Raw genomic sequence first — 26,552 nt, forward strand, 5'->3', positions numbered from 1 at the left:
CAGTTCTACAAAGATCTGGCAGAGGCCCTGGACCAAAGGCATTTCTGACTTACCCCATTATACTGTTTCTCAAACTATGGTACGTGTGCCACAGATGGTACTAAGGCTCCCTTTAGGGGACCAGGGAAATCATTTGTTGAATTGTTTTTTTTTTTTGTTTTTCTTTTCTTTTCCAATTTCCCATTCTAATTTTCTAACAAGTATTTTATGTAATTTAAATACCAGTTGTATTGCTATCTAATTGTATGGTGTTGTCTTTGGCTTATTAAGTGGCTAATATTAAGAATATATTTTCGTCATGACACACTGTGCTTAGCTGAACAGTGTAGGCGTGTGCTGCAGTATTTAATGTCAGTCATACTGGTGGTGAAGATGACAGGTTTCCACCTCCTCTCCTCCTCCCACAGACCAAGCTGTTGACCCAGTACATCCTGAACCTGGGCAAATACGACCAGAATTATGACATCAGAGACCGAACGCGCTTCATTAGACAACTCATAGTACCGAGTGAGAAGAGTGGGGCCCTTAACAAGTATGCCAGACGGATCTTGCTGGCTCCCAAACCTGCTCCAGTGCTTGAGTCTGCTTTTAAAGGTGAGTCAAACATTTGTGTCGTCAATCACTGCTCTGTATTTTAAAGCTTTCTCCAAAGAGCCTGAAATGACAGATTAAAGGCCCCTCTTCTGTGTGTGTTTAGTAATTCATCTCAGTAAATCAGTGAATACATATTAACAGGACCTTTATTTCACCGTGATGGGATCCATTACCAGTAGTGTGCAAAGTAAATTTATGCAGTGATTTTATTATTCTGGTGGGCCTGTATCTCTGAAGGGCAGTTAGGTCAGACCTCTTTGCCTAGGATTAATGAGATGGGTAAATTATTGAACTAATGCTAACCTTTTTTTCACACTGAGAGGGAAAATAATTCCACTCATTTAGCTGTCTCTCTTCTCTTTTGCTCCCCGGTCGACTAAAGCGACAGAAAAGGCCTCCGACATCATTAAAATTCAAAGGCGGTTTGTGTCGACTGGGTGTTTATGGAAGGCATTAACCAACTCTGTCATTCTTAATATTCAAGTCTTCCTCTCTTTGGTTAGGAAAGCTCAATTTTTAGAGTGTAATCGCTAAGACATCAAATGTCCTCCTGGGTGATGACTGTGTGTGTGTGTGCGTGTGTGGTTGTGAGTGTACAAAGGTAAAACACTAATTTGACATAAATGTGTGTAATGGAGGATCATCTGATGTCAAAATCTTTTATTACAATTATTCAGTTGTTCCTAAGTTTTAGTTACAAATCTAGCACCAATAGGAATTTGGATTCTCAAAACAAAAATATAAAAGATTTTTTTTTTTCCATTCACCATTGTTACTGTAGTTATGTGGCGTTAATGGCAGGTCTCTATAGCACAGTGACTGTCAACTGGCTGCCCACGGGCCGAATACAGCCCATCAAACCATCCTTTCCAGGATCCTTTAATATTGCTCCTCCCTTATAAAAGATAAAAAAACAAAAGAATGTGAGTCCCACAGGAAAAAAAATAAAATAAAAAAAGGAAACAGAATTCAGAGGATGGAGGAACAGTGTTGAACATAAACCAATGAAATAAAATGTATTATTATTATTATCTTTGTGTTTTTCTGGCTCATTCTCTGTGAATCTTCTCTAAGAGCTTCTGCTTTACTTCCACAATTTGTATAAAGAGTCACAAACTTTTATTCCTCAATTGTAAAATGAGCTTCTCATGCACTGTGTTTGCTGTTTGATATACCAAGTTCTCCTCATTTACTCTCACAAAATTTAAAACATGTTAGTCTTGGTTTATTTCTTTACTCCTGTTTTTTGTCTTTTTTCTTCTTTTTTTTTCATTTTAAAATGTTCTTTCCCCTGGTTCAGATCGAGACCGTTACCAGCTGGGCACTCTGTCTCACAGTCTCAATACTAAAGCTACAGGATACCAGGAGCTTCCAGACTGGCCGTCGGAGGCCCCGGACCAGTCTGTCAGGAATGTGGAGGTCATTGAGCCGGTAAGAAAATGATGTCCAATCAACTTCTCCTGTCTTGTCTGTGTACGAGGGTAATTCAAAAGTGTCAAAAGACCAACGGAAACAAGTGTACGAGGGTAATTGAAAAGTGTCAAAAGACCAACTGAAACAAAACGTATGCACAAACATTTGTTCAAAAGATTTTACTTTAATCAGAGAATTCCTTCTTTCTGAGGGACGTTTTCACACCATCCACAAATGTACTGTGACATATTTGATGTTCACTCTGATTTCAGATTTGTTGAAATATCAAAAGAAACTTGATAAACATAATGACAAAACTTCTTGAAATTGTTGGAAAAACCTGAGAAATTTATTAAATTATTTTAGTTTATAAAATGAAGTTATTCTTTAAAACTATAAAATCTGTCTTAGAACTTTTTGACTTGCCCTTCTAGTAATGTCAGAGTTTATGTGGCTGGCATTGGATGGTTATTCAACAATGTCAAAAAAAGATATGTAGTGGGAATTCTTGCAATTAACATGAATCGTATGTTACAGATAACAACAGATTTAATATATCCTCTGTGTTTAGCTCCTGACTGTGCATATATAAAAACAAATATTTGGACATAAAAATACAGACATGCATTTTTATTGTCCATCACAGTGTTTTACACAAACAACAAGTTCCGTGGACAAAACTCTAATTTCAGTCAGTAGGTTTAGAATCTTCTTTAATAATTCCATTAATGTCACATTGTGGCATTTGACAAATTAAATGCTAGACAAATGGGCGCTAGCGTTTATTACGTGTGATTATTTAGTCCGAAAAAACAACAAGCAGGATGTTCAGTGTTCAGTAAAAAGAAAAGACATTTGTTGAAGTGCAAATTAGAAAAAAATTAAATGAAGTCACTTTGTTTCTAGTGGAGGAAAAAATGTGTTATTGTTACATTATAACATCTGATGAGGAGTTTAATTAAAAATAAATAGAATGCAGATTTAACAGAGAAAACATTGTGCATCAAAAAGAAAGATTTACTGAATGAATACTTGATACTGTATGAAATAAACCTATTCACTTCTTTAGTTTGGTTTTAATGGCAAATTGTATCATCTTGAGACTCATCTCTTTTATTCACTGCTAACCTGTTGACCTCAGTCAAACAACAGGCCAGTGGCGTATATGAATAATCCTCCAATCAGATCTCAGAGGTCGTTTCATTATGGTAAAAAACGTCTTATTGATCGATGACAAATGACTGTATTTGCTCCTCCTGTTGTCCGTGCTTCAACTACACCAGGTGAAGGAGTGGGCACCGCTGGTTGGGAAGGTCAAGCAACCCAAGTCTGACCAGAAGTTCTACTCTGACGAAGAGGATGAGAAAGAGGAGGGAGGGTCAGAGAGCAGCGGGAGTGAGGACGACAGCAGCAGCAGCAGCAGCAGCAGTGGCAGCAGCAGTGAGGATTTACTATATATAAGTTGTGTATGTGTATATGTATGTATATATTGATTGTGTATATATGTATATGTATGTATATATTTACTATATATATGTATATACATATACATATATAAGGTGCCACCCCCCATTCTCCATTCATTGTCTGTTGGCTTCATCGTGGTTAATCCACAGCTACCAAATATATTTGATATATATATTTATATTAGTAGATAAAGCCTCAGCTTCGTGTCCACTGTCAACGAAAGCAGCAAAACTAGAACAAAGTTAGTTTACAGATAACTACATAGCGTCTCAGCAGTTCATATGTGGAGTTGTGTCTTTTATCATTTTATATCCAAAAGTGCAAACATATTGGATGGAACATTTAAACAAATTCAGGCTCAAACATTCTAGCACAAAGGAAGTACAATTCTGTTGTGACGTGCCTGTTGGAAAATTAGAAGAAAATGTATCCACTCGCCCGCAATACTTCAGTGTCCCCTAGGTGGGCACAACCCCCACTTTGAGAACTACTGACTTAACCAATTCCTAAATGAGATGTTGATACATAGTGTAATGTAATTGTAGCACAGCGTACATGAAGTGTTATGTTCGAGGTCTTTGTGATTGTCGGTACAGAGTCCGGCAGTGAGAGTGACGAGGAAAGCAGTGAAGCATCAGAAAAGACCTCCAGTGATTCTGGGAAGAGTTCCAGTGAATCCGAGGAGAGCTCCAGTGAATCTGACTCGGAACAAAACAAGAAGAACAAGACCAAGAAAGTGGCGCAGAAGAGAAGCAAACCAGCTGCTGTCAACAGGTACGCCCAAATCCCTTCCAGCCTGTTCCAGTGTGAGAGCATCATTTTTCTTCCTCGCCTGTTTGGTGGTCCAGATGTTTCCTGCTTCTTTCTATTTTTTCTCACTCTGGCTCGCCCTAATGAGACAGGTGGGTGTTTGTGAGAAGAAGCAGGAGTCGCAGGCAACAGCAAATGTGATCAGTGCTTTGCTGCATCCATAACTTCAACCTCCATCTGTTAAACACTTCAGTCTTCTTATAATCTGCATGACAAACCACCTGCTGGCCGTGCATCCATCTTTCTTTCCTGCCTTTGTTTTCACAGCTTCCACGTCAAACGTGTCATTTTCGTTGTTAGCTTCGATAAAATGTAAGAAACTTGTTTTCTGCCTTTAATGGAAATTTATGTTTTGGAAAATATAGTTTGTGCTTTCTAACTTGTTTTCTGCCTCTAATGGAAATTTATGTTTTGGAAAATATAAAATTTAAAAAAAATAAATATTTTAAATTGTATTCCCACATCTTAAACTCCTGAATATTTTTAAACTGTAAATTTATTTAAACCTTAGAAATTATCATTTGCTATACTCTACCTGTTTGACGGTTATTTAGAGCCGGGGTCCCCAACTCATGGTCTGTGGTCCTGACCGGTAGCGGCCGACCTGTCTTAGTTTTGTCAATAAGTTTTGTGGATCAATGGCATTAAAATTAGACTACAATTAAACCTCTGCTTTGGCAATGTTATTAAGGTTGCATTTTTTTTAGTTATTTTGGTTTTGATGCCATTTTATTTTAGGCCTTTTCTACAATACTCAAATTCAAAGAAAAAATGGCATTAAAATGAATTTGCCTCTACTAACTCTGCACCCAAATAGGTCCCTGCCCCTCACTTTAAGAACCACTACCTTAACTGACATTTCGTTGTGAATTTCTTTCTTTCTTTACTCTGTGTCTTTAAAAGTGTTTTGATTTTTTTTTTTTTTGGCTGTTGGATGATACAACCATGATGGATGTTTCAGCTTTAGCTTTAGCTGTTAGCTTGTTGTGTTGAGTTTCTCAGAGCCAAATACAGTGAAATAATATTTAAAAAAAACTGCTCCACCTTATTGTGGAATGAAACACTACCTTCGACTGTTCTTTCTGGAATATAAACCCAGGTCATCGGCTCATCAGGAATGTTGTTACTGTGAGTTCCATTAACAATCCAATCAAGGACAATTCTCCTCCAGTAGTGTAGCCCACGTTTACATGGCTAATGGATAATGACTTTTGATTGGTCATTTAGCAGCCCGGTGTTACCAATGAATGAGATTTAGGTCATTACTACTGAATATGCTCTCACACACACTCCCTTACACGGGGGCAGATTTACTTTCTTATGCACTCGACTTCATTCGCTCAGGGACAGGCCAGCCCAGAGTACCAGAGTCTACCTGATTCTGCCGTGTGACAGGCTGCTGGCTGACCCTGTTCTCTCCATTAGAGAGAATAATTAGAGCAACTCACCCCAATGCTCAAACACACACCAACATGCGCACACACACACATGCACAGTAATTAGAGCCGCTCACCCCAGTGCTTCCACAACAAACACAGCATAATGCCCTCATTATGGCCCAGTCATTTCAGGCAGAGCCTAATCAGGCCCACAGTGATTTATATCACTTTTTCCTGTTCGCAGCAAATGAAATCTGTAGGCCAAATTAATACTGGCTTTTCATCATCGCCCAAGTTAAAAAGCCAGTTACCGTCACAATTCCCCTCATTAATTTAACGGCTGAAAGTCCCAGGCAGGCCGAGTAAACACTCATTATTGGAACAAATTGAAGAGGGACGGAGCAAGTGAAGGAGAAAGGAGAAAGATGGGGAAAATCTTTTTTCTTTTTTTTTTTCTGAGTGATAACAATATTTAATTAGCTTCCCAAACAAAAGCCCATTGATCATTTGTGAATTGCAATTGTCAAGCTTTGATTGAAAAGGGAAGGAATGAGCAAGTTATCTATCTGCTGCTATCTATTGTTTTATTTTTCAAATTGTATGTAATAGGTAGTAGTATTAAAATAGCTTTTTTTTTAAATGCTGTTCATATTACATAGATATTAACTGTTCATTCTTTTTATTATTTGTTGTTCGTGTGCGTTTCAGTGACTCGGACAAAAACGGCAACGGACCTGTAGCTGACGCCACCTCAGAGGAAAGCTCCTCTTCCTCAGAGTCCGACTCTGAAGAGGACTCGGATTCGGACGCCCCCACAGTGCAGAAGAAGAAAAATGACGTGAAGTCCAAACCTAAGGTGACGTGATGGTTCTGATCAGTGTTTGGTCAATGTCTGTGTTTACATGGACTGGCATGAACATGTCATTTCTCATCGTCAGCTCCAAATACTGTGCAACATTTATCAGCCGACACTTTTTACTGTTTTTTGCTTACAGTTTGTTATTGGAATTGCTGATAAATTTTACATTTTATCTATCTATCTATCTATCTAATAAATATATACGTATATATGTATGTGTATATATATATACTGTATGTTCATACAGTATATACGTATATATGTCTGTCTGTCTCTCTCTCTCTCTCTCCCTCCCTCTCTCCTGCTGTCTCTCTGTCTCTGTTCCATGCTCGCCCTCACTCTCTACATGCCCGTCTTGCTCTTTGTTTTTTTAAAGCCTCTGTTTACTGACGTTTGTCGTCTCCATCACCACCGCTGAGCATCAATCATAGATGTTCTAAGAAGATACGACCTCTAACTTTTATTGTTTGATGTATTTTTCATTCTTTACTCTCTCGTTCTTTTCTCTTTTTTTTTTCCTACCCTGCTCAGCCTGGAGTATGCAGAGTGGAATTTTATGGTTCTTTATGTGGCGTAAAAGGAACCCGGGGTTGGTTGGGTGTGTGTGTGTGTGTTAGAAGAAACGGTGATAAAAGTGCTCGTATGAATAAATGCCTTTTTATTGGGCCTGTTGTGCTGCCAGATAGAGGCATGTGTTGCAATTTCCACAAGTCAACACCTGACAAGCCGGGCTCAGTCACACGAGGTGGTGTGAATTGGATGTGACACGATACTGTGCATGAAAGGCTGTTGAAAATTTCAAACATGCCGTAAATATCCGCAGTTTCTTTTTTTTTTTTTTCTAGATGGATGTGTCCTGGTTTTCTGACACACTTTAGGTGAAAATTGAGACGTTTCTTACCATGGAAACCACAATGTTCAACTTTGTGTTGTATCTCTGTTACCTGACCCTGTTGTCTGTCTTTATAGGAAGGAGTGAAGTCAAAGAAGGAAGTCTCTCTTCTGGATCTAGATGACTGTGAGTAACTGGCACGTTTGCAGAACTTGAGGTTTTTGAAACAAAAAGTCAAAATATTTTGAGACGATTCAATTAAATCTTTGTTTTGAAAATAACCTGTACTTTGTCACGATACTGCATCCTCTGTTTCAGTCTAAACAGTCTTCAAGGTGTTTAAAAAAAGGATGACTCGATCTTATATGCCGATAATCCGATACTGGTCAAAATTTCAAACAGCGGAAAAAACAACTGTAGCCTGTACGATCCGATACCTAACCCCAAATGCTTAAACTTAACTTTGTGTCCACGCTGTAAACAGAGACACTTTCGCCTCAGCAACGACATGCTGGAGGAACAAGAAGGTAATGGCTTGATATCGGTATCGGACATGGAGAAGTTGTATCCAGCCATCCCTTGGTAGGATATCATGGAGAAGTTGTATCCAGCCATCCCTAGTTTAAATGAGTGAATTTCTTGCTAGTATTTTTAATATTTCTTATACACTCATAGACAGGTCGAAGGGTCAAACGATCGGTCGAAGGATCGGTTGAAGGATCAAACAAACTTTATTTTATCTTTTTTTTTTGCTGTGTCTTTGTCCAAATAATAACGTCCACTGTCTCCAGTGCTTTTCCTGATTCTTTGGTTGTTTACCTTTGTGTTCTTCAGTTTCTCCCGCACCTGTAAACAACACACCAAAGTCAGCGTTCGTCTCCTCCAGTCTTCTGTCCGACCTCGAAGGCCTGTCCCTCTCCAACGTCTCCCCCACCATACAGGTTAGTGCACCGCTGTGTCTGCAATACAAACACACCAAATGCCATTTCCTCCATTTGTGTAGAGGGTCCATCGTTCCACTCTGTCTGACGCTGACAGAACATCAGAGGAGCTGGTAAAACAAGGCCTTCTCCCTGGTGGAAAATTTCTGCTTCAGACACCAACTATTGACCTTTTCTGCCTGCCAATATTTATGGCCATTTAGGATGATGCAACTGCTCTGCCCGTTTCCTGTAGCTCTTATAGTCTGTCTTTCTCACCCATGCGTCTTTGGCTCTTCCACTGCTTGAACTCTATTTCTGTGTGTCATCTATAGTCTGCCCTTCTCTTTCCTCCCTCTCTCCCGCTCTGTCAGCCTCCATCTCTCTGTCCGATGTGGCGTCCCTCGTGTCTCTGTGTTGTTCATATCTGATGGTTGACCTTTCCCGGTGTGACGGCTTCTTTCTCTCCTCGCCTTATGAGCGGCTCCACGCGTTTAGTCTATTTTATATCTTGTCGTCCCTCGGGAGGTAAATGTCCGGACCATTCTTTTTGCTGTTACTCTATCTATTTCACTGTTGGCTCTTTGCTGTTTCCCCTTGGGTTCCAAATGAGAAACGTTTAAAAAATATTCATGTTTTTTCAGTCACACCATTTCTCCGTTCTTTAGTGGGGATGTGGTTAAATGTTTAGGATTAAGTTTTACGCATTTTTCTATATTTATTGTTAATGATTAGAATATTAGAGATGGGGTTATATTGTGTGTATTTCTTTTTTTTTTTTTACCTTAAGTGCAATAAGAGTTTGTCGGACTGTACGCTGCAACAAAGCCTGTACCATCGACTATTACTATGTATACATTTAGCCGACGCTTTTATTCAAAGCGTCTCACATCAGGGAGGATTCATTATATGGTTTCACAGGGACTCGAACCCAGGACCTTCTCCTTGCGTGGCAGATGTCATAATTACTACACTATAGAACCTAAATGTAGGTGACATTACAAATCCTTCTTTTTTTTTTTTTGCTTTCCAACTAAAAAAATGTTTAGGCAGAGTACTAAACTTCCCATCTTTCTTTTCTGTATATGTACAAGTAGCAGCTTTTCTGGAACCACAGTTTGCACATCCTTGGGAAAGTGATCAAAATTCCGCTGCATGTTGATTATAAAGCAGAGTCTCCACTGTCCCAGCTCTGCTGCAATGGAGACTCTAAATTCTGCGTCTGTCCCTCTTCCCTGCTGCCTGTCATTCAGTATGATTGACAGCTGCTCTCTGGCCAGCGTTTATGCAGTGCAGGTTAGTTGTTAGTCACTCCCCTCCTCCTCAGGTGAAGGCCAGGGAGTAATAGCAAATAGAAATGCAGATTAGAACGGGGAACTTTTTGCGCCTCAACATCTGATTTAAAGTCAATTCTATGCATAAATACATGATGGGCATCAGGATTCATAGACAAGGGTAAATAACCTCACCTTTATTCTAATGCACACAGCCCCTCCTCTACCTCCTCCCATTCTCCACCCTACCCCAACACACACACGGAGATGCACAGATAGCCACACACCCCGGTGTCATTTCTATTTCTGAGCAATCTGCCCACAGAGGCAGCGAGTCTGTCTCAGGTGAGCGCTCGGGCCCTTTTAGAGAATTACTGCATGGTTATCAAAGGCATTTAGATTAACCCTGGTCACCGTCTCTGACCCGTCTCCTCTTCCATCTCCCCCTCCTTTTCTTACTTTCGGCATACTTTGACTCCCTCTAATAACATTTTGACATTAGGATCCCTCACAAATGCCTCTTAAATCCATCCCCCATTCCCAGTCCACGATCCCGATGTCCATGTTCACGGTGGGGTTTGGCGAAAGCTGATAACTTTTCATTCATAATTAGCAGTCAGCGAATGGGACTGTGTTGGGGGGAAATTGAACTGTCAGCGGCCAGGCGCAGGGTGTTTGACCCCATCATGCCCAGAGGGGGCCATCATAATTTGTTCATTTGGTGTCCATCAGGCGGGCGCCAGCGAGTCCCTTCCTCCCCCCTCATCTCCCGCTTCAGCCTTCTGACCTCCCCCGTAGTGGGCGCTCTGGGTTCACGTCTAATTATGATTCAGCAGAAGAACCCAAAGCGGCAGGAAGGGAGCAGCCCCTGCCCTCCACCCCTGTCGCTGCCACTCAAACTGTAGAGATTGTCTTTTAAATAGGAATAAATGGAGAAACAACACAGCAGAGCTGCACCGTCCTCACTCACTGATGTGTTTATCTTTCAAATGATGCAACATTTCTTTTCTTGAGTTGCCTTTTTGGCTTCATGTTCAGATCTATCACAGGTGTTTTAACCTGTCAAAGGTCCTGCAGAAGTTTTACTTTTGGACTAACTGACTAACTAACTGCTACGTTTCCTGTTACGAGACTATGAAAATATTTCTCACCTGTAGCCTTAGGTCTGTTCTTAGGTTAGGTCAGTAACTTTTTCTTTGGGCTTTTCCCTTCATCATTGGTCAGTTTTAACTCTGACCGTTGATGTGTGTTGATGCATCCAGTCTAATTGGGTTAATATTTGAGATAGAGAGGGAATCAAACCAGAGAATCTTACCACTGCTACACTGGGCATTATAGTCATTGTATTAACATTAAAAGATATATATATATGTATGTATGTATATATAGGTCAATTCAGTTTTAGTTGTGTCTTGACTATGGAAAACACTTTTGTCTGAATGGACTTCATACAGTAGTTTTAAAGTTTTTCTAAATAATGGTCGCGTTAACTCAGAGTCCTTGTAAAGCCAGAAGAAAAGAGAGAATTCTGTTTTTGAATAATACTCATCTATTATTATAAATGTTCTTTAAAATTAATGTTTGAAATACATTTTTAAGAACGAGTGATTTATACATAAATGAATGTAAACGAACCTTAGCTCGTCCTCATGTGCCGGAGAGACTTCTTGTTATATTAAGCCAGTTTGAGTCGACTGGAGTAACATTTATTAAATACAATTTGCTGTCAAGGTCTTTGTGACGTCCCCTCAATTAATTGTCATCTTCTGACTGAAGGGAACAATTAGGCCCTAAAGTCAAACACATGTCCCGTATCTTTAATCCACACAAATCTTGTAGAGCATAATGAAATCCTGTCTCTGTCGCTCCACGCAGACGTCGTCTGAAAACCAGAAATGGATTTTCAATAAATGTCTACATACATCTCTGTACTTCACACTTCCCTTTCTGCTAAATTGTCCTGCTTATGCACACAGCACGTGGCTGCCAGGCTCCGGTCAGACCTTTTGAATATGTCAGCGAGATTTTCAGGTCATTTGCCACAGAGGGTGTCGGGAACATGAAGTCCTGGCTTTGAAGGTGACTGGTGTCTGTGCCATCCATCACCAGGGCTTCCTTTAAGTTGATACATAATAGAGCCTCTCAATCAACTTCCTCCCTCATTGTCACCTTCCTTCTTCCTGTCCGGGATGTAGAATAGGAGCTAAAGCCGAGGAGGGGAAAAAAAAAGAGAGCGAGAGCCTGGCAGAGGAGTCAAGGTTACATCCATCCTGTACTCTTATTTACACTTGAGGTGTTTCATGGGCTTGTGTTTCATAACAGGACAACAATGGGTGGATGGGGTGGGGGTGCGGGAGGGGCTTGTGTGGACATAGGTGTCAGCCTGTCCACTGTGTCAAATAGGTGATAATAAGCAGTTTAACGCCTTGTCTTGTCTCACCTTCCTCCTTACGCTGTGGCACCTGCCCTGGACGAGGCTCCAGACGGGACCTTGAAGTAGGGTGTGTCTGTCAGGGAGGTAAATCTCCGTTGTGATGGGGTGCCAAACATTACGGCCGGCTTTATCGACACCGACGGCTCTGACACTTCCAAAAGTGGCCCAATAAATTTGCGGGCTGGCAGGAGCGTGACGGGCGACTGCGAGGGCGCAGTGACGCTACAGCACAGCAACAAATGTTTATTTGACCTCCTTCACAGACACCGGGTTGGTCTGAGCAGAAGACACGTCAGTAGGCAGTCGGATGTAGCTGAACAAGGTCGTTGACTGGTGGACTGGTGTTTGTACGTCTTGAGACTTTTTGTTGACCTTGAAGATCGTACAAGTAACATTTTTACAGACTCCCCTTTAGAAGAATAAGAGGGGAGAGGTTCTCAACAAATAAAGTCCCCTATGTCAGAGTTCACTAGATTTAACACAGAGAGACAAGAAATATTGTTATTGTACAGACCATGGATAAAAACTAGAGATGGTTTGATCCGTTACTCAGCATCGGTATCGGTTCGATATTGATCAAAATTTCAGCATCAAACATTGAAAAAACAACTATAGCCTGTCCAATCCGCTTCACTAAGCCGAAATGCTAAACAAAATTAATTTTATCAGAACAATATCGGTATTGGGAGATACTCCAAGTTGCAGTACTTGGAGTATCTGGCCATGCCTAGTGAAAAACATTGCTAAATGCAGGAGACAGATTTCACAGTGAGGTTGAAGACCATTGTGACTGTTTGACCTGATATGAAGGGACTGCATGACGTGAATGCATGGATGGGTCCAGGCTGGAGCTCGCCCTCACTGTTAGCTGCTGGGTTTGGCTCCAGCTCCTTGGCGACTGTAAAAAGGATTAAGTGATAGAAAATGGATGGTTTTAACAGAACAAGGGTTGAAAAGGGAAAGGAGATATTTGATTAGAAAAGATTGGATTGGATCGAATTGGATTAAATTAGATTAGATTGAACTGTATTGATCCCACCCTGGGGAGATATTGTTGTCTACGACCTGCTGGAAATCTTTTCTCCAATCAAGATTTGTTGGCATTTGTTGCAGATTCCGATGTTTTTAATTTTACAAATAAGTTGGCCAGCAAAAGCACTTTCCATAGGAAGTATTTATTCTTTAGACTCTGGATGGTTTAAATTGCTAGTGAACCATGTGCTGCAGTTCGTTTTCCAGTGTCAGCGTCTCTGTTATACATGTAAATTGATCAACACTATTTTATTTGTTTTCACAAAATACACTGTTTCTAAACAAATCTGCACATACACACACACACAAGTAATAAAAATATTAGTGAGATGAGGCCAGGTCAATGACCTGATGAACAGCCAGTACCGACAGAGAGATGCTAAAGCAGCCACTTAATAAGAACAGAATTAGAATCCAGGCGACATCGCCATCAACAGTTTGTTCTACATTGCCAGAGAATAAGCACTTAAAAAAGGCAAGTCATTAACATGAATTAATGTAATGAAATTTAAATGCAGGGAACGGCATAATAAAAACACCTCCCTGTGCAAACTGAGGTGTAAATTATAAACAAATGATCAGCCTTTAATGATGTGATTTATTGCAGCACTGTAAAAACTGAATTTATTTTAATAAGGTTAACCGGAGAGAAAGTTTAACGCGTGTGTAGAAAGGTCAAATCAATCAACAAAAGTTACACTCTCTAGTTTTAGGGAGTGGTGATAAGTATTTACAACTAATTGGGTCAGATAAAATATTTAAAAATATAAATAAAAAATAAATACTATTTCTTCTGCCTTCAAAATAAAATAGGGACACTTTCTCTATAAAATATTTTATATATATATATAAATGGACTTGAGCAATAGCCTACATAAAATACATTTCCATAAAAGTGGGAATTAAAATATAATCTAACACCAAGTTTCCTGTTCACTTGTTCAGCAGTTTTAGAATAAACATGAGGAAAGATTTTAATCTGTGTTTTTTCCCCACATTTTTCTTGTCCAATGTTTTTAACTCTTAATGGTCCAAATATAAAGAGAGTAACTGGACCCTGTCTCTGCAGCGTTCCACTGATGTCAAACCGATTATTTATCCTGTAAACCAGTTGTGACAAGTAGTCTAACGCCTCGTACATTTTTTTCACCCGAGTCCAAGCGAGCTTTGTCGTGCGTCAGCTTCTAACGATATGTTTTGCGCTGATTTCACATGTCAGTGAGAGACTGTAGCTTCATGCATGTTTTCACTGTCTTTCTGCGTGTCACGTTCAATTAGCCTAATTAGTTCATACACCTTCTCTGATCATTCAAGTGGTTTTATTGTTGTTTTTCATTTTATTTTAAAAAATGTTAGTGCTTTCTTGCATCGTTTTTTCAATCCTTGTCATCAGAAATTTTAGTTTGTTAATTTTTTTTTTTTAGTTTTTTTTTTATTTAGTTTTTTTCTGCTTACAAGATGGCATGACATTTGCGGGGGTGCATTCAGGTGCAAAGTATCTGTTAAAGTCATAGTGCATCCTGAATGGGTTAATCACCTAAGACAGATGGACAGATCTTCTCCTAAGGACTTTATGTTGTTTGCACACATTAGTGCTGTTACTGTGTCTGTCAGCTGAATACATGCAGGGTTCAGAAATAGCCTTATCTGCAGATCCAGTCTACTCTGAACTGTTGACAGGTGCCTGCATTAAAGTCAGAACAACACCATGTGAAAACAAGGTTCCTCTAAGATGTTAATTTCGTTGTAGGACGGGTGAGTGGTGGGGGGCGGGGGGATGTCACCTCTTCCTCTCTTCTTTATACGCCTTTTTCGGGACTGAAAAGGAAGAAAGCCTCTCCATAAAGACCTGGAATGGCTGCCTCGGCCTCTGCATGCACTTGTGTTTTTATTCATTAGAGGCTGATTATTTTAGCCTAGCCTGTCTGTGTGTAGCCCACTCCGACCCAGCTCGTCTGATTTCGATGATTTTTAAATGTGCCCTTCTTTACACAACAGAGACAAGGAAAGGAGGTTGAGTGCTGCTGGTTGTATTGGTTTAACAGCCAACCTTCAGCCCTGCTCTGCACACGGCGAGACACTGCATCCTGGCTTCTGATTGGATACAGCAAATCCCATCTATATGTTTGATGGAAGGGGCCGGAAAGAGCTTCTTGAATTAATCTATTCTATTGTGCAGATGCATTTGCACAGTAATGCACAAAGTGTCCCTGGATGCAGGGCTCTTTGGGAATGTTCTGCTTTTACTGTTTGTCATCTCACATTAGTCTCTGACTCTCAGGACTGTTTCTGCAGTGGTTCCACTACAAACCATTCCTACTTCGAAGAAACTAAATATTTTGTTTAATTTAATCAAATGATCCTTTATAAAGAAAAAAATCGGACAGTGGTGAGACTGTTTTGCAGGAAAGTTCGTTTTGCTTCAAAAGTACAAAGGCCGTACCTCTAAATTAAAATGTGCCACCATTAAAAGAAAAAATCTAGATCTGAGATAATGATCGTCTTGCTTCACAGTTTTAAAAACTGTGTTAAAAATGTCTGTATTGTTTGACTCATTTATTCAGCTGGTATGGCTAATGAAAGAAAAGTCGACTGTATTCTTTTCAAATATGACAATTTTTAACTAATACATATCATGTTTTTGTTTTTTTTTTTGGAACCAGTTCTTCCTTCCTTTACTTGGTTTCAGTTCATTTTTGTAGTCTAATGGTCAGTGGATCAACTGGACTCTTCAGTCGGGAGTCTTTCTTATGACTCGTTCCTTGTATTTTCTTTGTCAGGTCAACACACCGTCTTTCGGCCCCATTAAAACCCACGAGTTGCTTCACCACATGACTGGAAAAGGCCTCTCTGCGAAGTATCACTTCCCGAGGCAGCCGTGCCTGTACCAGCCCAGTATGGTGGCTGTGCAGGTCATACTGACCAACAGCTCAGATCACAGCCTGGAGGAGATCCACATAGGAAGTCGAAACCCAGCTAACCTGAACATCCACTGTTTTAACACCGTCGGTGAGTACCAGAGTACCATGGTATAAATGTGTGTCTTGGCAGTTGTTTCATAAAAGAAGATGTATTTACTGTATTTATTCTTTTGCTTATTTTTCCATCACATTTTTATGTTAGGACATTTTGTTTACAATTATAAAACATTCTTATTATCACTAAGAAAAAAAGGTTTCCTTTGAAATTTTCCTAAGTACTTCCTCAAGTACTAATAGTCAATAAACATTTTAGAAGTATTTTACTTGCTAATTTTCTGAAGGTGATAATGATGTTTCCAAACAAATTATTTTTTTTCCTTTGAAGTTAAATTAGTTATTAGTGGCCTGTAGTTTTTGGTTATTTCTTTTGAAATTGTGTAGCTCATGTAAGTCCCCCCTCCTCCCTGCAGGTGGTGCTATTAATACCACCATAATATTCTTGTCCATGATTTGAGTGTGCAACAATACAAGATATAGTTTTAATCATAACAAACAAACAAAAAAAGAGTCAAAACATTTTTTTCCACTGAAACAACTACTACATTTCAGAGAAATAACTTCGTAGCTTATTTATCAACATCAGTTGTTGTTGAAAGACCTGGCTTAGAGGAAAGCTGCCGTTGACAGGCCCCCTGGTGGTCGGTGTCCTTAGTTCCCTGACTGCGTCTCATGCGTCTCATTTCACAGTCCAGTTGGGTGGAAAGTGCAGTAATTTTCATTAACATAAATCTATATTTTTTAAAAAGTAAACAGCTGAAAGACGTAGTGCATCTTTAATCCAGTTTTCCAAACATTTTTTGCAGTTTTTAAAAAATATGTACCAACACTGCAATGACTTCACAGAAAACCGATGGTCCGTCCTCCCACATTCTGTGTAAAACGTGTTGTCGAGTCCGACGTAATCTCAGTTTTATTTCTTTTAGACACGCCGTCCTCGTTTTCCCCCTCTGATGTCCACAACTACATTTATTTTGATTTTGAACAGTATCTGATGTTGCTGCTACTTCTTCAAAATAGAGCTGCACCTATAATATGATTTTAGCAGGATATTAAATGATCATTACGTTATCAGAAACCTATAACCGTGATGGCTGTCAGACCTGGAAACAGCCCATCTCTGGTCAGCTAATCCCTGTTCATTAGTATCGATCAGGACCAAGACGCTGCACAATCTCCATATTTCTTGTCAGACCGGTGCATGTGTATGATATAAGACCGAGAACAGCTCTCCCTCAAGATTGTCTTTTCATGCACACACACACATGCACACTCGCAGTGTGCAGTGGAGCACATTAAAACTGTCAATTGCAGAGAATTGATTGGGCATTGAAGGAACTCAAGCAGCCAAACAGTGGGTAATTTGGATCGATTGAGCGCGGCCTGTGTTAGCGGTTGGCTGAAGTTGATTTGTGTAAGTTGCAGAAGATGAATACAGACAAAGCTTTATATTGTGTTGTTTTGTGTGTTTGTGAGAGGAATAAAGCATGGCAGTGTTTGTATTTAATATAAAAAAAATGTTCCACGGAGCCTCTACGAGCTGGTCGTACCTAAAAGCTGCCTGATTTCACATGAATGGTCACTAATGTTGTCATTACTTTTTTATGTATATTTTTATTTGCTCACTTGTTTCGGTTAGGGACGTGACGTGAGATTTTCAACAGATGTTAATAACTGATTATTATCAGGTCCTGATACATAACTGAAAATGTTCGATAATATGTCTTCATGTGATCGTTTTGTATCTCAGGATAGAACAATCAGACAAAAATCAACAGTTCTGACTTCTCAAAAGTCCATGTATTTATTTTGGTAATTAAAAAAAAAAGAAATGCAGTTTAGAGTTCGGTTCACTGAAAATAAAACGCATCAAGTAAGACATAAAAGCCAAATGTGTTATAAACTCTATATGAAGACGTTTTGACTTCATGTAACAGCATTGTTCTTGTAATGTTTCTACTTTAATTCCATATTTTTTTTACATTCTTAATTTGGCCTTTATACTCCACTTACTGCACTACTTATTATTTAAAAAACCCAGTGCAGCTTTGTTTATACTTATCCATTTGGTTCTTTAAGTTGATTTTTTTAAGTCTTCTTTTAAGACAGGTGTTAGAGAAACTTTGACGTTTGCGTCCATGAGTCCATGATGGTTCTGTTATCTAAGGGTTTCCTCAGGAGCCTCAGCTCTGGCTGTAGAACCAGTTATAGAGTCAACAGTCTCACCCCACTGAGAGAGGCACAGACTAACTGGAGGGGTGGGGGGGGCGGGGGGGTGCATGGATGATGTTACTGTCCATCTGGAATCTTCTCATCCTGAAACTCCCTTCTTCCTCCCCCTTCTCCTCTTAAACCCAGCTGTCCAGACTCTCACTCCTCAGCAGTTTTGGTTCAACTTAACTCTCTTCTCGTCTCACCCTTCACCCACTCAATCTCTCCCTCTTGTGATGATGATGATGATGATGATGATGATGCTCTGTATGACAGGCCTGTTGTTTTGGAAACATGCTCATCCTTTATGGTTGGAGGTGTGGGGAATAGGGTTGAAGGATAGATTTCTCACACACGGTGGCCTTGCTTTGTGAAGTAGAAAACACAAGTGGTGTGGATGCCTGTCTGTTCCACTCTGCTGCCGCCCCCACCATCAACACCTCCTCCAGCAGCCTTCACTTCACTGTTCCGTTCCTCCACACAGACTGTGCCCTTGTCACTCACTTCTCTCTCATCTTTCCCGTACCTTCACAGAGCGGCTGGAGCCCGGGGCCTCGGTGACAGTTTCCATGGGTATTGACTTCAGCGACTCAACGCAGGCCGCCAACTTCCAGTTGTGGTGAGACCATCAACACTGATCCGGTCCTCGTAGACCCACAGTACATCTGTTTACTACTTGATGAGATAATAGTTTATAAGATGACAAGAGACGGGGCTGAAATAAGATGAGGTGAGATGAGGAAGAATGAGGAGAGATGATGACATGACATTAGGACAGGCATGGGCAAACTAAGGCCCGGGGGCCGGATGTGGCTCACTCAGCTTTTTGATCCGGCCCACCAAACTTTTCCAAATTATATAATTTATTTATATTATCATTATGCTTCTGCCTTTTCCCTGCAATACCCACGTTTTTCCAATAGATGCCGTAGAAAATGATAAAAGCTTTTTCAGCAATATCGCCTTTATGCATGACTTTTCATGTCATTTATCTTAGTTCACACGGACGCTCCATCTATCTGCTCCTGACCCGGCCCCTCTGTTCAATTTTAGGACGATTGTGGCCCGCGAGTCAAAAGTTTGCCCACGCCTGTTTAAAACCCATCCAAACTTCTGAGTGTGGAACTCAAGAGTATGAACCTTGATTACACCTCTTCGTGCAACACTTAAATGTGTCAATGTCAAAGGGAGGACAGTAAATATTATTACTCCATGCTTTTTTATCTACCTTGTGTCACAGATATTATTTTTTTCTTACAAATGTGGTTGGCAGTAAGCTCCATCCCACTGAGGTTTTCGATGTCAGATATAGTTTCCGCCCAGCACAAGCAAATAAATATTCATGCACATATATCAACTGTGCCTTTCAAGTTGTTACAATAAAAAATTAAACTGAATGAATTGTGATTGTGTCTGTCTCGGTTCCATTTGTGTCTGCGCACGTACAGCTAGTTCCGTCATCAAGGAGTAGAATGAGGGGAGCATAAGTCAGGTAAAAGAGGCAGGTGAAAGATTACAAGAAAGTCTAAAAAATGGGTTGAGAAGTCAAGGCAGAACGAGGCCTCCTCCCTGTTATTACCACCTGAAGAAAAGAGCTTTGCCATTAGACTGAAATTTAATTTACCAAATAGGGTTTTAATGCAGCTGTTCACCAGTAGCCCATTCCGAATACACTTTCTGTCAGTTCATTTCCTGAAGGCCATTTAATTGGGCTAATGAAGAAAGCTGCTAATGGCTGCGTTTATCTCTGGCAGCACTGGTGACATTTCATGAAGGCAGGTTGTTTTGCAGGCATTGTTTAAGTTCCCTGTGTAGAAATCCATAGATGGAAAGGAAAACAAACAAACATGGTATTTGGTCAAACTGGCACAAAGGTCTGGTGGAAAGACATTAGGATGAGAAGCCATGAAAATGTATTGATCCCAATCAAGGAGTTGACATTTCACAGCAGCAGAGACAAATTAGAATTAGAAGAGAAAAAAAAGAACACTGACTTCTGTTCAGAACAAAACACGACGGGCGATGAGACTTTTTAAAAAGAGAATTTCTTCTGCATTTTCTCTTCCTTCTGCCCCACATTTCCCTTGTTCTTTGTTAACTCTGCCTCTACAACCTGCTCTGTGCCAGCACTCCCAGGTGAGAAATCAGCCACGATTGATCCTGGTGCTCTGGGATAACAATTATTCCTGCAGTAATCAGCCCCTGCCCAAATTAACCTGCTGAATGCCATTGGCACCGCTGCTCAACCAATCAATAACCTTATCAGAAAATCTGATTGGGATGAGGGAATCAATCCAGCCCAAAATGCTATTTACAGAGAGCTAGCCACCAAGCAGTCACAGGAGAAATGTTTAATGCAAAATTAACTCACACACTTTTGACATGTGTCAATCTTAATTTAAAAAAACAAACTCCTGAAAGAACAAATACTAAATTAAACTACTTGGTCCTACAGTAACTCTGTGTGTTTTCTGTTATTAAAGCACAAAGGAAGACCAGTTTAACGTGTCCATCCAGCCAGCTGTTGGTGAGCTGTTAATGCCCAGTACCATGACAGAGCAGGACTTCTGCAAAGAGCAAGGTGAGTCCAAAGACCTGTGTTATCATAGCTGACCTCAGTATGTTGATGTGATACTGGTCGTGTCCTGTGGAAAGAGTAACACCATCAAGACAAGAAGAATTAAACACAAAAGCATTTTTACATTGGTTTTGGAGTCTTCTATCCTGACATCAGTCTCTGATACAGCAGTTTACCTTTGTTTTCCTAAACGATCTTTAATCAGACATTTTATTTCTGTCACTTCTGTTCCATGTGAAGATGCGTCTGTTCCATTAAATTTACGTTTAAATTAGGTTTAAGATTTGACAACAAACAATATATGTATGTACTGTATATATACATATATATAACGGTATGTATGTATATGTGTATATATATATGTATATATGTATGTATATATGTGTATATATGTATGTGTGTGTGTATACAGTATGTGTATTTATATGCATTTATGTTTGTTTATATATATATACATATTTACACATAAATGTATATATCTATGTATGTAAATAAATATATACAGTATGTATAAATACTGCATATATAAAACACTGATTTATTCAAAGGTGATCAATACCGACAACATAGTATTGATTTCTTATACGTACTATTGTAAAAAATAAAGACAATCATTTAAATTATTTTCAGTAAAATTTAAGCAATAGTTAATAATTCCTCACTCTTGTCATTTAGGCTCAATGTTTGCACTTAATGTTCTTCCTAACTCACCTGAGAAGGCACACACTGTAGAGCTGTATCTAAACCATCTGTGTGCTTTTAAGTGCATTCTTTTTTTCAGCACTAATTAATCTTCATCCATTTCCAGCTCTGTGGAGCTGAATACATTTGGCCATTATACAAAAAAAAAAAACCAGATGATTGAATCAGTCCAACATTTTGCTGCATTTGCCAGGAATTATTTCGTGTTGATGAATCCTTCCATTTGTCAGGGTTTCTTTTTTTTAAAATCTTTTTGAGTTGATCCCTCTTTGTCTTTTGTTTTTCATTTCGCCTCAAAATTCTACATTTCCTCAGGTAAACTTCTGGGTATGAATGAGACCTCAAAAACCATCACCATGGCAACAGCCACCACCTCCAGACAGGCCGTCAACAAGCAGGTCCTGTCTGTGGCCAATATAGGAGTGGTGTCCTGCGGCCTCGACAACATCCACAGGTGAGACGTTCAGAAGTCTGGAGTGTTTTTCATGCCGACGTGTCTCCTTCAGATACTGTTTACACGCAGCTTCAGTGAATGAAGAAATGAGAAAATAGATTTTTTTTTTTATTATGTTGTTATTGAATTCATCAATTCAACCCCATGCGTGGGTGTGTCCAGGGTAGATGTAAGTAAATGGACTACACTGTGACAGTGTGACGTGAGTCTGTACTGTCGTTAATCCTCAGACAGTGGTCAGTTAAAGGTCACTGACTTGACTGCAGCTCGTGGTAGAGTCTGATGAGGATTTCGGTCAGTGCTGCACATGTGACATGTGACTGCAGGGGAGTGAAGGTGCATGTGTCCCTGCTCACCCTCACATGGAGACGCCAGAGGAATGCCCCCAGACGCCTGCCTGTGTAATTGGTGTACACAGAGTGTGCTAATGAGCTTCCTCCTCTGTCACGCACACCCGAACACCTGATAGATAATTACACCTCCCTCTCCTCCCCTGTTTCCTGATCTGCCTCTCTCTCTTACTTCATCTCCTCACCCCCGTCCGTCTCCTCCTCCCCACCGCTGCTTCACTTCCTCTTTGTCTTTCACTCCTTCCTCCTGCACCAGCGCGTCTGTCCCGTCATGTCTTTTGGTGAGGATTTCTTCATAGATTTAGACCAGAGTTGAGGCTGTATGAGGCTGCAGCACTTAGGAAGTTAGAGTTTAAAAATAGGAAGACCACAGCAGTAAGGGCACGGTGGGCTGAAAGAGTAAGTGGAGATCAATGTCAGCCAGTGGGAGGCGCTGGTATCCAATAAGCCCATAGTTCATTCAGAATAACCAATAACTCAAAAGACCCCAGGCCATCAATCTCACTGCTGCTCCTGTGATGACTGAAGAGGACAACATTCTCCCAATGTTGTCCTCTTAGGTCTCTTAGTAATAAAGGCACTCTTCTGCGTATCGCCTCCTGTGCCTTTTATTGGAAATGATGGAGTTCCTCGCTGACAAAAATCCTCAGCCTCTCTCCTTTTCAGATTGGACTGGCAGATTTGACAGCAGTGTATTGAAGAAGTTTCCTCTGTAAAGACTGTCATTCAGACTCTAAACATCTGTCCAACACACGGCTGCCGCTAGTGAATATATTGGATTGTTCATTATTGGACCAATTCAGTTTGAAAAAGGAAATATATTTTACTCTACCTTGGGATATTTCCCTGCATTAGGTTTTGGCCTTATGAGGAACAAACCCATTTACACTGAAAATGCTGAACCTTAAACTCAGAATAATGAATCTGAATGATGAGTCACCAATAGATGTGGACTAATATAGCGTTATAAAAAATACTGTTTATTCAGGATTATACCATATGTTAGTACTGTACAAGTACTGAAGCCGTTTTATGGATGTTTTTTCTTTCATTGTGAAAATATCAACATATATTAATTTCTTATAAGGAAACTAAACATAAAGTTATGTGGAGCTAAACCATGATGATGATGATGATGACGATGAAGCAGCACTAATTTTTGTCAGTAGAACCAGAGGAACGAATGAGAGCGAGAGCCAATTAGAGCTGTGTTTGTTGGGTAGAAGGCGGGACATCCAAACAGAGATCCAATCATAGCAATCGATTATAATATGAAGCCAGGAACAAAAACGGTGGTCAGTTCGTGACCAATAAACATTCATTACTACAGAGATGTAGAACCAGATCACTCTGAATGTCAGTGAAAACCAGACACACTGTAAAACCAAGCGTTTATATCTGAACTACACTGACTGAGCTGTGAAGTAAAAATTGTTGTCACGACTTGTCAACATTTCACATTGAAGTTTTACAATAATAAAATTTAAAAAATGGATTGTTTTCAATTAGTAACAAAAAATGCAAAATATAAATAATACTAAAGTTCAATAAAATAAACAAGGTTTCCTGTTAGAATGTCCTAAAATTATTTTTTCTGAAACATAAAAAATATGACATTTGCATGGACTAACTCTCATCTAAATTGAATTAACCTAAATCATTTTGAAAATTCAAATTCAAATTGTCGTAGTGCCTGAGTTGGGACCAAGACTAAGTAACCTTTTTATTTCCAGTACAACACTGAGAGGATAACGTTTTAAATGTACAGAACCAGAGAAGTGTCTCAGTCCATTAACTACTCATCAGACTGCTGCTGTTTCTAATTCCTCTGATCAACCAGAAGAGTATTAACATCATCCCTTCAGCACTGTGTAATAATATTGAACCACAGCGTTTGTTGTTGTTGTTGTTGTTTTTTTTGTTCCTCTCTCGTCCACACACACGTACCTGGACTAACACAGGGCACGTGCACAGAGGAAGCTGACTGATCTGAGACAGGTGAACACGCCCACTCAAGGCTGATTGTTCGGGTCACTTGTCATTAGCAGTGATGTGAGAGGTGGTCTGTGTCCAGTCACTGTGGTCTGTCCGTACACATAGAGCCTAAAAATCATCGATGAAGACACGGTACCGTATCTGCTGACACCTGGTACCGACCCAAGGCTGTTATAGACCGCAGTCCTGTGTTGGACCTCCCCCGGCCCCCGCTCTGCCCTTGCACTCCCCTTGTTTATCAGCAGAGTGCAGCACTGCTTTTCACCATGCAGGCGTGGAGGGTGAGTGGAGGTGGAAGACACAAAAACACAGGAATTGATTGCGGGAGAGGAGGATGGCAATAAATCAAGCAGGAAAGCAAATGTGGACAACGCTGTTCTTGTTTACGTCTAAACAGGCGGAATAGAATAAATGTGCTCTATTTTTCAGTCCGTTTGAAAGCAAATCTGATCAAATTTTGCATGCATTGCCAATCCCTCTGGTTAATTTTCAAACAAAAAAAGTGGGGGGCGGCAGGCGACTGGACCCCTTTGATTTATAAGCAGTGTTTTCTGGTTGCTTTACATTTTAATGTAATTAAATTAGGCTTCTTCAAACACGGTGGATTTTCCTGCTTTAGGTGAAGCTGAATCCTCGTTTCAGGCTCATTTATAACCTGAATAATTAAACGTCTGTTCCAGATGGAGCAGAGCCGACTGTGGCGTCTGATCTATCTTCACATAATAAGGAATCCACCGTGAAAGTGATGTAATGTGGGTTATTTCAAGACAACAATGAAGACGTAACATGCCTTCACGTCTGCATCTTTATCTCGGTTACAGGGAAAGCGTTCGCTCGAAAACCACAAATTAAACTCTCCCTCTTCCCATCTTGTCCATTTTCTCCTGTTCTGGTGTCCTCTCATGCCTTTCACGTCCGTCTGTCCTCTGAGTGCTGTCCTGCGGACGGCCCGTATGGCCCGGCTCTGAGGAGGTGTGAAGGGTTCCTGATTCTAATTGCGGCTAATAGCTTTGGCCATCTGCCTGGTCTGAGTCTGTGCTCTGCCCTCACTGACCAGTGGGTTGAAGTACATGTGGTCCACTTGTCCACCTGGCCAAGGACCAGGCTGGAACAATAGCGGTCCCTAAACAGTTGGTCTAAGCCTTTATATGTAGGTAAAAACATGGTTGTTGTTGTTGTTGTTTTTTGAAGGTGATTCTAACGCACTCCTTAATTCCCGGTTGCTGATCCAAACACTTAGTGTCTTTTCTGTGCGAGGGCAAACGCGAAAAGGTGTGAGGCCCACTTTGTGTTTGCAGTGGCAGCGTGGAGGGGGAGGCAGATGGCACAAACCGACTCTGCACTGAGAAGAATCACAGATAATTGGAGAGTGATGCTTAGCCGCAGCCCTGACGATCGATGCCAATCCTCTCTCTCTCTCTCTAAGTCCAGGGGTTATGCTTTGCTTTTCTTTCCATACGCTGCAATTAATGCAGTGTTTAGCCCTGTATGTGAAGAGTGCAGGAGAATACCAATGACCCATTTAAGGCCTTCGTGTCCTTAATCTTTCCCTTCTTGTCCTTAAAGATGCACTGATGTGGTGTTGGACAGGGACGTGAGCTGGAGTCAGTCTGTGCAGCTGGGCTGTGTTGAAGGAGCTGAAAAAAAAAAATATATATACATCTATATATGTGTATATGTATGTATAAATGTATATATATGTATTTATATCTATACATGTGTGAGTATGTATGTATATATATATATATATATATATATATATACTCAATATATATTGAGTTTGGGATTATGCATTCCAAACTGAAAGGCAATCAAAACATGTTTTTCTTCTTAGTGCTCACTTTTATTCCATCACATGAACAAAGGTCCACAACATCGTCTCCAGAGACCAAATGAAAGCGGCCTGAGGGTAGTGTTAACTGGCTGAGTAAATGATGGATTTATATCCTAAATCCATTAGCAAAGCCAGAGGGAAAACACTGACACCTTTAGCTGCTGACGGTGGGGGCAACAAACCAGGAGAGAGAGAGAAACTGACCAGTAAACATCCATGTTCATGACTGTGTGCGCAAAAGCACGCGTGAGCACAGAGAGATTTTAAAGTTTAAAGTCTTGGATGTAAGTGCGGCCCAGAGGACTCGTCCTGGATTTCCACAGCTGGTAATCTGGGATGATGCACGTCTCCTGAATAATTTAGGGAAGTGAGAGCAGAGCCTGGAGTTGGTATTTCTGAAAGAGAAATGAATCCTCCTTCTTGAATGGCTTGTGTT

At 40.3% G+C, this 26,552-nt stretch overlaps 1 protein-coding gene across 3 annotated transcripts in view; it reads left to right on the forward strand.

The window, feature by feature from the left end:
• Positions 1–26,552, forward strand: part of ap3b1a (adaptor related protein complex 3 subunit beta 1a) — a 51,250-nt gene that overhangs the window by 21,632 nt on the left and 3,066 nt on the right. For all 3 annotated transcript variants that reach the window (XM_008325697.2, XM_025061980.1, XM_008325695.3), the window contains exons 16-26: positions 408–594; positions 1,895–2,025; positions 3,291–3,453; positions 4,071–4,248; positions 6,372–6,519; positions 7,492–7,540; positions 8,189–8,295; positions 15,795–16,023; positions 18,738–18,822; positions 20,687–20,784; positions 21,799–21,937. In XM_008325697.2, the coding sequence (XP_008323919.1) occupies positions 408–594; positions 1,895–2,025; positions 3,291–3,453; positions 4,071–4,248; positions 6,372–6,519; positions 7,492–7,540; positions 8,189–8,295; positions 15,795–16,023; positions 18,738–18,822; positions 20,687–20,784; positions 21,799–21,937 (1,514 nt within the window). The remainder of the gene's footprint in view (positions 1–407; positions 595–1,894; positions 2,026–3,290; positions 3,454–4,070; positions 4,249–6,371; positions 6,520–7,491; positions 7,541–8,188; positions 8,296–15,794; positions 16,024–18,737; positions 18,823–20,686; positions 20,785–21,798; positions 21,938–26,552) is intronic.

Source organism: Cynoglossus semilaevis, chromosome 14, assembly GCF_000523025.1.
Source record: "Cynoglossus semilaevis isolate Cse_v1.0 chromosome 14, Cse_v1.0, whole genome shotgun sequence".
In the NCBI taxonomy this organism is placed as follows: domain Eukaryota; kingdom Metazoa; phylum Chordata; class Actinopteri; order Pleuronectiformes; family Cynoglossidae; genus Cynoglossus; species Cynoglossus semilaevis.